This window comes from Dreissena polymorpha, chromosome 9, assembly GCF_020536995.1.
Source record: "Dreissena polymorpha isolate Duluth1 chromosome 9, UMN_Dpol_1.0, whole genome shotgun sequence".
Classification (NCBI taxonomy): Eukaryota; Metazoa; Mollusca; class Bivalvia; order Myida; family Dreissenidae; genus Dreissena; species Dreissena polymorpha.
The window spans coordinates 86,025,371-86,039,113 of record NC_068363.1 but is presented as its reverse complement, the minus strand read 5'-3'; the positions used below and the strand labels follow the sequence as shown (position 1 = coordinate 86,039,113).

Genomic DNA, 13,743 nt, shown 5'->3' with positions numbered 1-13,743 from the left:
TTCTCGAATCACCGCAATCGATGCAACGTGACAAATTGCGGTGATTACCGAGCGACAAGAAAATTTGGGTGATGTCTCGGCGACTCCACGGTGACCGTCGCGCTATGTATCTCGCTGTTACGCAATCAGCGCGAATCACCGCGAACCGCCGTGGTTCACCTTTTAAAGCGATTTACGTTGAGGGTTACACTACATTACATGTACATGTAACATATATGTATACATTTACATTATACATTGCAATAATAAAGCTTTTGTTGTTATTGTATGCAATGGGCATATTAGCTAAAATACTCCCGTTCCGACATGAACTTGATGAAGTAATGTCGCAAGATTTAACGGCTCAAAATTAATATAACAGCGTAGAATGATCATGCAATAATTATTGAACATAACATGTAAACATTATTTAACTAATTGCATTAGCAGAATGTTTATTAAAACTTACAATCAATAATATTCCATGCCCGAATACACTACATGTACCACTGTTCAAATTCCATATTGTTGCCATATACATGATGCAGCATAGCACTGTTTAAATTGAAAGTTGCATAGTGTTTCGTCATTTGTTTGTTATAAATACATGTACCTAATGTTTCTCTAAACATGGTATTTGATTTAGAAGAAACTAATTATTTGGTAATTTACATTTATGATATAAGTTTTCCATTTAAACTTTGATCTTACCGTGTGTGTTTATTGACGTTATAAATTTTGTTAATACTTATTTTTGCATTTCATTAAGAATTATAACGTGTAGCCCTTTTGTTAACACTGTTTAGCAAAATATTCACGCCTCTGCGTTACGCAGTTAGTATAAAAAAATCAATACTTGCACGCTAGTATACCTTGACCGTGTACATTGCCGCATAATTTTCGCGCTCTTTTGTCGGGAAATATACATGAGGACTATATTGGAAGCATTTGTAAACGTCGTGTTAACATTAAAACATCGGAAGTGTGTTTCGGATTATAAATTATTATTCTAATTTGGGAATTTAACGGAACATTTATACTTATGGTATATTTGTTTTGAATTGTATATTAATTTGATACAACGCTTTACGTGTCGAACAATGTTTTGATAATATTATGCATTAATAGCACAATTTCCAGGAGGAAAACGTTTTTTACATGAAGGCGTATGACGCAATAAAACGTTTTTTTGTAAGATCATATATTGCATTCAATCTAAATTTTAATACGCTCGTCCAATAAAAGCTGTGTTCCACATTATGCACTGTACTCTTTAAACTTCTGAAAAATGGCGTAGTCATATGGTTGTGGTAATGAAATTCTCAAACATATTTACCGACATAAATATTTAAGATTATTTTTTCGTAAGTGATGTTGTAATTATGTTGGATTATTTGATAATTGTGAACATAAGAAAAGCAATATGTATACAGTTATCGATACGATTCGGTTTATATGCATGAATTGGCGAATCATCAATGTCACCGATATCCACTGCGATCACAGCGAATCACCGCAAAATTTAGGGCAATCAGCGCGGAGATTATCTTGCTCTCGCGTGACGGCAGAGTGACGAATCACGTGAAATCGCTGTGATTTTCCACTCAAAAAGCAAGCTGTCCGCCTTGACTCCGTGAATTAGGCAACAATCACGGGTCGTGTAGTGTATACATGTCCAAAATATGTACACTTAAGAATGCCTTACCTGTTACTTTAATAATCCAATTTTTCCTTGTTGTTATCTGGTTAAACAAACCTTATCAAATGTTTGTTAAATCCAGTTAATGCTTTCTCCATTATTGAATCACCACTACTTGTAATTTGAATTTCCAGCTTTGAATTGAACGCGGGTTGAATGTTGCAATACGTCCGCCATTTGCATTATCGAAGGTCATGACATAGCAATTTAATTCTACATGGTTAATTTATATCTAATCGAGGAAATGTGTTTTCTCAATATTTATGTGTAGTATTATGACTTGTTAGTATAAAAAATGAACTGTGATTCCAGTTTATATTAGATGTGTGTTCCTGGTACATGTAATTATCAGTGGATTAACAAACTGATAAAACTCGCTGGGCTAAGTGGATATACGTAATTAATAGACCTTTGATCAACTTTGTTTATCTTTAATTATTTTTGCCGACTTTCTTCAACCATACAGTCGGCCAAAAACCTGCAATTATCGGATGGTCAATCACGTAGATCATTAGACAACTTACGGCACGCGCGAAGAGGCACGAGTATGTTGTTATAGCAACCAATATTAAGGGACTGCTCTGTCACGGTCAAATAACGATCTGTGTAGGGGGTAAATTGTGTAACCGTTAGATAAACAACAAACAATATGCTTGCTGATCGCCTGTCGGCGGTAGCATGCCTTAGCAAATATTATCGGATTGCTTGATTTTCGCTTTTCCGGTCTTGTGTACTAAAAAAATCAGGCGACTTTATCTTCGCTTTTCTGGGCTAGTAGGGCGAAATCACGGGCGTTAGAGCGAAATTGTCGCTAGAGCGAAATTGTCGCTCTAGTCGCCCGTAGGGTAGTCCCTGAAAGCTCTTGAAAAGAAATGTATATTATAAAAATGTTTTCGTCTTAATGCCTCTTTAATATGTAATTGTTCTAGTGCAACAGAATGAATATGTAAATAATTTTTGCACTACATACATGCTATGTAATATAATAATGCATTTGTATTCAAGTAATGTATCGTTTGTTCAGTTACACAATTCTAATCTGTGTACATATAATTTTAATATTGATGTTTCATCTTTTATTCCTTGTCTTTAATTGTAAGAAGTTTTGTCTTATTATAAAAAAGGAACCAGCAAGGTAAAACTTCATAAAAAATTTATCTTCTTTTTCTTTAAAAAAATAAAGAGCACCGCTTTGTTTCTAAAAATATGTTAAGATAATAAACACAAGGATAAAATACAGCAATTATTATTTCACATATAAGACCAAAACTGCTTAATTTTAAAAGGAATTATACATTTAGAGTTGCATTGGACAGTATTTTGTCAAGCATATGCTATATACAGGTAAACGTGATACATCTATCCAACTATGCTGGCTGTTTAAGCCAGTGAGGCATTAGAAAGCACTGAGGGGAGTTGTTATGGTGACAGACGATTAACTGTCCAAATCTGAAAGATTTTGCTATTGGGCTTCTCCCATAACTTTATGTCACAGTTAGTCAGAAAATACAAAAAGCCATGTTTGGACTATTGTAGCCAGAACTATTAAGTTGTAAACAACTTTTATTTTCATAAGACTATCACTTGGTAGAAGAAGGAAGTAAGTTTCATTTGATAATTGAAAATCTTAATTCCTTTCCATGATAGTTCTGATATGAACCAAATAATTATTTTATAATTCAAAAATGGAATGTTCACATTAATGTCAGCCAGATAAGGTCAGGTAATGAATGAGTCATGGTCAAAATGGACCAAACATAATTTACGGTCACAACCACACCTGCATATTTAACCTAGTAGAAATGCATTTATTTACCTTGCTTTTTACTTCCACAACGCCAGATTCATTTCTTAAGGAAGATTTCGATACCTTCGACATGTTTGCTGATCAAAAAGCCCTCGATAGGGGCTATACATGTGTATTCTGAGTGTAATTTTGATAAATTTTCAGATTGTTATGGTTCGATTGCAAATTATGTCTACACAAGTTTTAATGACGTCACGAATTTTGGGTAAATGTAATCTCTAAATCAAATAAAAATAATTAAAGGCTTAATTTTAATAAGTTTCGTTTCTTTAATTTAAATAATTCAATATGTATCAAAATGGAGATTCTTATATAATATTTTTATCAATTACGTCAATGTTATAAGTAATAATCTCAAACTAGATACTTGCGAAAAAACAGCTTCTTGTGAAATACGCAAATGTCCAACATACACAGTTTGTAACCGCCGTTAATCGTTTATAAATAATTAAGCATTGTTTTCATTATAGATGCAACATGTCTATGTTAAAACCATGGATCCTGAATCTGATTCTGAGTGAACGGGATACACCTGATTGCATTACCAGGACTGTCAAGAATTTAGGGGTTTGTGAAACTTTGCTTGCAGTTGCATATCTTCCTGGTCTACCGTAAGTTCGTGAATATAACAAATAGAACAGTTTTATAAGTAATTATATTTTTATTTTGATCAAATTAATATAATTAAGCATAAATTAAATCCTAACCTGTGTGAATAATAACAAAGAATCAAATTCAATTGTAATCTTGTTTTCCAAATTCAAGTTAACAAACACCACCCATCAGTATGAACTGCAAATTTGAATTCATGTAAGTTCGTGGATGACACATGTGACGTTATTACTCCAGAACAGCTGATTAGGCCAAATGTAGAAATGTGTGCTTTCTAAACATTTTTTAATACATGAATGAAAACAATAAAAAATACATGTAACTGAACATTGAACATTTATAAAGAACATTATTTAATGAAATATTTAATGTTTCAATGGAGTGGGATTGGCCTGTAAATTAACACAGGTAGTTAGCGTGTGGCTATGATATTTATTAGTGAAAACATCATGTTGAATGATAAATAATCAAAATATAACGAAAATCAACTTTCTGAAAAAAAATCACTATCAAATAAATCTATATATCTATGATATATAGAGCTGCAACGATTCAATCCGATGCATCGAAAATCTGTTCGAAATGCTGTCGATTCGATTACGATACCAAACCTACCAAATTCGATTTGATTCTTTAACATATAGACATATATATACATAAATTAAGCTCGCTGTATTCTGACTATTTGATAGGGAAAGGTGTAGGTTTTATATTTATCTGTAATTACTACGCGCGCGATTGGCTGCTTATTACATTAGTCATCCAATCAATAAGCGCGTTACGGTCTACTTTCGGAAAAAGCATCAAAATGGCTGAACAAGTTGTGGCCGACAAATTGAAATTATCAGATGCGCCTAAGAAGCTAAAATAAAAAAGTGGCAGTATTTTTGGTTTCGGGATGGTAGCCCTCCCGATAAAGCAAAATGTAAACTGTGCTTCACAGATACAAACATAACGTTGATTTAGCAAGACTAAGAGGTAGCACAAGTGCAACTACTCAAGTCGCCAGCCAGAAAAGTAGTTCTGTTTCTGTTGGGAATTTGTTAAGTTTAGTAGAGAATGTGCTTTGCCCTACAGGTAACAGGTGATGCTGTCACGGCACAATGGTAGACATGCTTGTAGTGGTTTTGGATAGAAGTGTAATAGTGATAGTACTATCACTCCACTGATTCCAGATGTTCTTATGATTATTTATTTAATTTTATATTATTGTGTATTCAACACAATCTTCTAATCAGAAGGTTTTTTTTATTAAAATTGAGTCCTAATTTGCTATTCTTTTTTATTGAAATATTGACATAGTTTGAAAGACAATTAGCAGTTTCTTGCAAAATATTTCTTACAAATGTTAATTTAACACACTTTCGACAGTTCTTAAAACACTGTTGAACCAACCAAACTATATCAAACAAACACACCATTTGACAAATGCCCAAGATAATCTAGGTATGCGACACTTTTGAACAGAAATGTTTATTTTGAGGCAGAAGAGTGAAAATATGATAAAACTAGGTTTGAAGATGAATCGAATCGAAAAAATCGGTATCGGAGTGTCTGAAATCGAAATCGAATCGAGCTGTTGATGAATCTTTGCAGCTCTAATAATATATTATAATAAGGTATCCAACTCAAGATCACCCGAAAACAGGCATAACTTCATCAAGTGTACAGCAATTTTCACAAACTCAGTCTTATAAATGCAACGCAGAAATAAATTTCCTTGCATTTGCAGAAATCTGGCAAGATATGTACATTTCCAGAAAGTAAATTCATTTCTGCGTTGAATAAGACTGAGTTTGTGCACAACTGATGATGGTATGGCTGTTCAAAGCGATGAACCTCGCTTTCGGGTCAAATACATATGATACAAAAGTTGATTTTTCGTTATAATTTGATTATTTATCATTAAAAATGATTTTTTTTCTCTAATAAATATCATAGCCACACGCTAATTTATATACGCTAGTTTTGTTTTTATGTAAATAACGGATAAGAGAGTAATTTTACCCATTAAGAAAACAGGTTTTCACAGCAGTTAGTTATAGTTATATGATTAATCAGTATAGATTTTTATGTACGACCAGTCGGACAAGCTAGCCCGCAGTTTTACTAGTCGGACCACCGATCTTACTAGACAATGTCTGTCGGACGTGCCTTAGTGTCGAACCCTGCTAAACCGGTGGTTTGTTTTGCCCAAAATAACCGCCCATAAATAGCTTCATCAACCATCATATGTTGGCGCAATCACACTTGATTATTACTCGACGGGTGGTGCTAGGTCAAGAGAGAGATATGAAATGATAGGATAGATAAAACAGTGGGGTTTTTTCATTCAAAATCGGGTCCGGTAAGCAGACCTATTCCCAATTGAAACAAGATGTGTTTGTGAAACACAATGTCCCCCTATATGATGTTTGACCTTGTAGGATGACCTTGACATTGTGAAGGATGACCTTGACCTTGACCTTTCACCACTCAAAATGTGCAGCTCCATGAGATACACATGCATGCCAAATATCAAGTTGCTATCTTCAATATTGCAAAAGTATTTATAAAATAAGCGATTAGGGCCACATTTATTTGACCTCTGACCTTGAAGGATGACCTTGACCTTTCACCACTCAAAATGTGCAGCTCCATGAGATACACATGCATGCCAAATATCAAGTTGCTATCATCAATATTGCAAAAGTATTCATAAAATGAGCAATTTTGGCCACATATATTTGACCTCTGACCTTGAAGGATGACCTTGACCTTGACCTTTCACCACTCAAAATGTGCAGCATCACGAGATACACATGCATGCCAAATATGAAGTTGCTATCTTCAATATAGCAAAAGTTATTGCAAAATGTTAAAGTTGGCGCAAACAGACAGACCAACAGACCAACAGACAGACCAACAGACAGACCAACAGACAGGGCAAAAACAATATGTCCCCCACTACTATAGTGGGGGACATAAAAAGTATATATTTTTCCCAGATGGGAGCTGAAATTCTCAATGGAAGGTTTCAAAAAAAATTTTTTTTTTTTCTTCTAAATCTCAATATTGTGTTCATCTCCCATCCATATAAGTTCAACCTTAGTAAATATAATACTCAACACACTTGTAGCCTCAATTTTGAAGCATTTTTCTAGCAAAACAACAACAACACTAATTTCCCAATTTTAGTCAAACGCCACGAATTTTCCCAATGCAAAGGGACCCGGCCCCATTCCCAAAACGATGAAAAAACCACTGTAGAAGAGATTTGATAGATAAAAGTATAGAGATAGTAAAAAGTTTAGCCAGCTTCGTTTTCGTTTCGGTAGCCGTGGCCAGCACAGCAATGGGAATCACTAGGGTTTGCTTGGAGCTTGGCACCTACATGTAATAGTGATTAGAAGGTGAGTAGGGAAAGCCCCTGCTTGAAGGATACCATGATCGAGCACTTGGGGTGGGAGACGCTTGAATCACGATGGACCAAAGCGCAACTCACCATGCTGTATAAAATTGTTAATGACCTGGTAGATATTCCAGCCAACCATTACCTTATACAAGCCCCAAGCCGCCCTAAGGATCATAAAAAGAAGTACCACCAGCCATCAACATCAACATCTTACTACAAGAATTCATTCTTCCCACGCACTATATCCATTTGGAACCACCTCCCTGCGACAGTCGCAGAGGCCCCTGACTTGGTATCCTTCAAGCAGGGGCTTTCGGTCTGGCGGTCCGTCAACCAGGTGGTTGTCAGATGATAACTCAAGAACGCTTGGGCCTAGGATCATGAAACTTCATAGGTACATTGATCATGACTCGCAGATGACCCCTATTGATTTTGAGGTCACTAGGTCAAAGGTCAAGGTCACAGGTGACCGAAATAGTTTAATGGTTTTTGGATGATAACTCAAGAATGCATACGCGGCCAACAGGGCGAACTCTGAACAATATAACTGAAGTAACTGGTCTGTAATCCTAAATCTATAATTATCAGTCCAATGAAACATCATCCTTTGAGTAAAATAAAGTGGATCAGTAAAAATATTATCAGAATATGAGATTTTTTGTATATTTTGTATATAAAATATTGTGTTAATGTTTAATTTTGTTGATTAATATAAATATAAGCAGGACAGGGGAGGTAATACACTATTATATCTTTCTTATATACAAGGGAAACAAATGCAATAAGTTTAAAATTCCATGTTTAATGAATAGAGGATATTTATCATCTCAGTGTGAGATCATTTGTTATTTTTTATGATCACATTTTATTATTACTTTGACAAAACAACACTTACCTGAATACCACAATGGATTCCACCCAAACAATACCCCACGCCCCTACCAGAATTCCTCCCCCCCCAATTTTTTTTTTAAACATCATCTAATAAATAACCACACCCCACATTATACCTCCCTCTCACTCCCCCACCCCCCTACCCACCCCCAACCCCCTACCCCCCCACCCCCCAATTTTTGTTTAAACATCTAATAAATTAACCACATCCCCACATTATACAGCCCTCTCACTCCCCCCTACCCCCCAACCCCCCCCACCCCCACACCCCACCCCAATTTTTTTTTCTTTAAACATCTAATAATTACCCCACCCCACATTATTACCCCCTCTCATACCCCCCCCCACCCCCCCACCCCCCTCATTTTTTTAAACATCTTATAAATTACCACAACCCACATTATATCCCCTCTCATCCCCCTGCCCCCCCTAACCCCCCCCCATCCCCCATCCCCCCCCCCAAAAATTTTTTTAAACATCTAATAAATTACAACCCCACCCCACATTATTACCAATCTCACCCCCCCACCCACCACCCCCATCTCCCCCTCATTTTTTTTAACATCTTATAAATTACCACAACCCACATTATACCCCCCTCTCAAACCCCCCCGCCCCCCCTACCCCCCCCACCCCCCCCCCCAAAAAAAATAAACAATATATTTTTTTGAAACATCAAATAAATTACCCCACCCCACATTATAAACCCCCTCTCACCCCCCACCCCCAAACCCCCACCTCCCATCCCCCCCCCAATTTTTTTTAACATCTTATAATTAACCACACCCACATTATAACCAAATACCCCCCTACCCTCCCCAGTACCCCCACCCCCCACTCCCCCCCCCAAAAAGTAAAATAAACATCTAATAAATATACCACACCCCACATTATTAAACCCCCCTCTCACTCCCCCCTACCCCCCCCCACCCCCCCCAATTTTTTTAAACATCTAATAAATTACCACACCCCACATTATTACCCCCTCTTACCCACCCCCTACCCCCCCACCCCCCTTCCCCCCACCCTCCCAATTTTTTTAAAAACATGCTTATAAATTACCACACCCACATTATACCCCCCCTCTCACCCCATCCCCCCCTTAACCCCCACCCCCCACCCCCTTAAAAAATATTTTTTTAAACATCTAATAAATTACCACACCCCAACATAATTACCCCCTCTCACCCCCCAGCCCCTCTACCCCCCCACACCCCCCCCATTTTTTAAAACATCTTATAAATTACCACACCCCACATTATAACCCCCCCTCTCATCCCCCCCCAACCCCCCCTACCCCAACCCCCCCCCCCCCCCCCCAAAAAAAAACTACCACACACCACATTTTACCCCCCTCTCACTCCCCCCTAACCCCCCACACCCCCCCCAATTTTAGTTTTTTAAAAACATCTAATAAATTAACCACACCCCACATTATACCCCCCTCTCACCCCTACCCCCCACCCCCAATTTTTTTTTTCTTATAAATTACCCAACCCACATTACACCCCCTCTCACCCCCCCCCCTTCCCCCCCCACCCCCCCCCCAATTTTTTTTTTTAAACATCTTATAAATTACCACTCACCACATTATACCCCCCTCTCACCCCCCCCCCCCATTTTTTTTTATCTAATAAATTACCACACCCAACATTATACCCCCCTCTCACTCCCCCCTACCCACCTCCCACCCCCTGTGCCCCCCCCCCCCCCCCCCTCAAACAAAAATATTTTTTAAACATCTAATAAATTGCCACACCCAACATTATACCCCCTTCTCACTCCCCCCTTCATCATTACTGGCAGATGACCCTTTTGATTTTCAGGTCACTAGGTCAAAGGTCAAGGTCACAGTGACTCGAAATAGTACAATGGTTTCCGGATGATAACTTACATTAGGTCAAAGGTCAAGGTCACAGTGACAAAAAACGTATTCACACAATGGCTGTCACTACAACTGACAGCCCATATGGGGGGCATGCATGTTTTACAAACAGCCCTTGTTATTTTAAATTTCTGCATTGAAATGTAAGTCAACTTCTTCAAAAATGACTAAAACAAATAGATATAATTCGCTGCATCAGTGTAAATTTTATTTATATAATATTTGTATATATTAACTTGAAAATTTCAGTTCAAAAGCACCTCTGTAGATGGAGACAAAGTGTGCCTTGTCACTGATGGCTCGATAGCAATAACATCATCCTTCTTGAAGTCAGCTGTTCGAAAGGCGTATGTATTTGATCTGCACTCTGTATAAACAGGGCATAAAGTTTTGTCCCAGATAAGCCTGTGCTGTCCACATACCGGTAGGCTAATCAGGGACAGCACTTGTTGCTTCAAATATTTTTTTTCTGTAACTTAATGCACATAAAGTATGTGAAGATGATAAGAAAAGAAAGGACATTTGGAAGAATTATTTCCCTGTGTTTCTTTTAAGTGTGCATGTCGTTTGTAAAGTTCCAACATTATGTATGTTTAACTCCTCTTACTGTTTGGCGAATTTTCCTTAAAGTTTTACAGCTGGATGTGTAGATAATCAATATTAGATGGAAGAAATTTTGACTGCATCAAATATATAGGGGATTTGTCAGTACCAAAACATGCATTTTGGAGGCATTAGTGTTTGTGACATAGTTGGTATAGTGCTTCTTTACCAATCTGATGTTAGTTAGATCTCTGGCTTGGACATAATATAACTTGTGTGGGCATTATAACAAATTTGGAATTTCATGCTATGGAATCTTTGCTATAAATGAAGAAATGTTATAAAATTCATAAATACTTTTTCATTTGTTAAAATACTTAAAAGTTAGCATTGCTACATGTAAAAGTTGTATGATCCTTTACCACATAATTAACAACTTAGTTCATGTTTCCAATGTATTTAGGATTTTTTTATCTCTAAAGATTTGTAGAAAAATACCGGTACTCGTTTATATTTTGTTGTCAAAACTTGCAATTGTCGTTTGGAAACAAAGATTTCTTGGAAACAGTCTCTACTTTTTTTAAATCCTTCCATTTTACACAAACTGCTCATGGTGACATATTGTGGTCACCTTATGTCAAAAGTCAGGTATTACACATCGCATGTTGTGTGGCTGTCAAAATTTACCTCATTACCACTCTAGAGGCCAGCTTTTTCAACCAAACTTGTTAAAACATGGGTCAGTATGTTAATATTGACAGTATCTCTGCTGACTTTGATTATCTTCCATGTGAGTTCCAAAACTATGTCAAATCTTTTTGAAAAAATCACCACTTTAGAGGCTACATTTATGACTCAATTTTGATTGAACATGGTCAGAATGTTAATCTCTACAATATCAAGGCCAAGTTTGAATCTGGGTCACACGCGTCTGAAAACCATGTCACTAGGTCAAATCTGAAAACCATGTCACTAGGTCAAATCTGAAAACCATGTCACTAGGTCAAATCTGAAAACCATGTCACTATGTCAAATCTGAAAACCATGTCACTAGGTCAAATCTGAAAACCATGTCACTAGGTCAAATCTGAAAACATGTCACTAGGTCAAATCTGAAAAAACTTGTTATCACTCTACAGGCCACATTGAAGACTTAATCTTGATGAAACACGGTCAGAATGTTTATATTGTCAATATCTAGGCTTAATTTGAATCTATGGTCTAGTCAAGTGTGTCACCAATCCATCATCACCCTCTTGTATTTAACAAGTCCGAAACACATACTTTGGTCAAAATATTGACAGTTTCTGGCATTTAAAGACTGCAATTTGTTTTCACAAGAAAGTATGCCAAAGGAGTAACTTTGTCTGTATACCTCTTTATAAAGGGAAGAGCAGAAAAGTGTTGTATGTAATGAACACTTTTGCATCAAATACTAAAGTTTCACTGGTATTTATTTTGTGTCCATGGTTAGTCTTGCAGAACTGGACGACACAGAAGCTGACTGGAGTAGTGCCCTGCTTATACTGGTCAGCTATAAATTGCAACTCAAAATCCCACAGGTATATTAAATGGGGTCAGTTTATTTCAAACACCATACTGCAAACAAGTTCTTTTAGAATACTCTCAGAGGGATGGTGTATTTACATGTAATACATTGCTTATTGTATGAAGTCTGTTGGTTTGTTGGTCAGTTGATATTTACAAGCTATTTAATATTATCAATTGAGATTAAAATATGTGATATCCTCTTTGTGCAAATGTGCAAGGTACTTTTTTATGCCCATTGATCCACACTGTTCTGAATTATTTGCCAGTGAACATATATCTTAACAAGCAGTGTGAATGTATTTTTTAAGTTTTTGACAGAGCATTAGTAAAGAAATTAGTCAGTGTCAAACCTGTTAGAATGATTGGAGTCCTCAACAGGGTTTTTGTGAAGATTTTGGTAGATTGCAATTTTATTGAAGTGTTTTGTGAAGATGTTGGTAGATTGCAATCTTATTGGTACATGTATCAAATAATCATGTTACAGGAACAAGGATGTAGGGGCGGGGGTGCAGAGTATGTTTTGATCGTAGACAGGTTCAAAATCTGGGATTTGCAGCGAGGCAACACATTAAAGAAAGACGTGAAACTCTGGTAAGTTTGCCATATTGTTTGCCTCATTGTTGTTGAATGATTGCAGACTTTTTGACAAAAAATTGGTGGTCTCAAAATTATTTAGAGATGAAAAAAAACAACAGAGGACCATTTCAATACGCTCTTGTATGACTTTAAGGCTTTTAAGTCAGTTGCTTTTTTGTGATTAAAAATTCCAATTCAATTGGTTTACAAATCCTATCTAAGGTAGAAGTTTCGTTGCTATCCTAGATAGAAGTTTTGTTAAAGGGTCCCCTTTCAGATAATAAATAGAAGACATGAATTGATAGAGATGACCACCTTAAACTGGAGCAACAATAACTCGATATTTGGAGCACATTTGTTAATCTTTTAATCATTGAGATGTTGAAATGTTTCCTCCTTAAATCTACGATTTTGACACACCTCTTTTTGAAGACTGTCTGTCAGGGGCAATAAAATTTTACCTGGTGAAAGCTGCAAACAGATATAATGTATCATTACCTCTAAGTTCAAGGTCATACTTAAAGTTCATGATCATTCAAGTTAGGCCAAGCACTTTTTATCTGACACTAATTGCAGTTTAGAGACAAAAGTCAAACATGGGGGCATTCACGTCCTATGGCCACATGTCTTGTACTATTTAATGTCATGCAAATATAACAATTGCTCCTAAGTTTTATCATAACTTTTCAGTATGAAATGTGAACCTGTAATGAAGAAGATGGAAGAAGATTTAAACCAAAGGTAACATAATTTTATGTTATTTAAATGTATACCAAAATGCTGTCAAGGTCTTGTGTTAATTT

At 36.6% G+C, this 13,743-nt stretch overlaps 2 protein-coding genes across 6 annotated transcripts in view; one reads left to right on the top strand and one right to left on the bottom strand.

Moving 5' to 3' along the window:
* Window positions 1-3,660, bottom strand: part of LOC127843633 (partitioning defective protein 6-like) — an 82,962-nt gene extending 79,302 nt beyond the window's left edge. For all 4 annotated transcript variants that reach the window (XR_008032250.1, XR_008032251.1, XM_052373331.1 and 1 more), the window contains exon 1: window positions 3,495-3,660. Coding sequence is in view for 2 of the 4 variants with exons in the window: in XM_052373331.1 (XP_052229291.1) it covers window positions 3,495-3,557 (63 nt within the window). In the remaining 2 variants the exon portion in view is untranslated. The remainder of the gene's footprint in view (window positions 1-3,494) is intronic.
* A 209-nt stretch (window positions 3,661-3,869) lies between these two features.
* LOC127843625 (uncharacterized) overlaps window positions 3,870-13,743 on the top strand; it is a 42,174-nt gene continuing 32,300 nt past the window's right edge. For both annotated transcript variants that reach the window (XR_008032244.1, XM_052373316.1), the window contains exons 1-5: window positions 3,870-4,052; window positions 10,520-10,617; window positions 12,288-12,375; window positions 12,849-12,955; window positions 13,631-13,681. Coding sequence is in view for 1 of the 2 variants with exons in the window: in XM_052373316.1 (XP_052229276.1) it covers window positions 3,963-4,052; window positions 10,520-10,617; window positions 12,288-12,375; window positions 12,849-12,955; window positions 13,631-13,681 (434 nt within the window). In the remaining variant the exon portion in view is untranslated. The remainder of the gene's footprint in view (window positions 4,053-10,519; window positions 10,618-12,287; window positions 12,376-12,848; window positions 12,956-13,630; window positions 13,682-13,743) is intronic.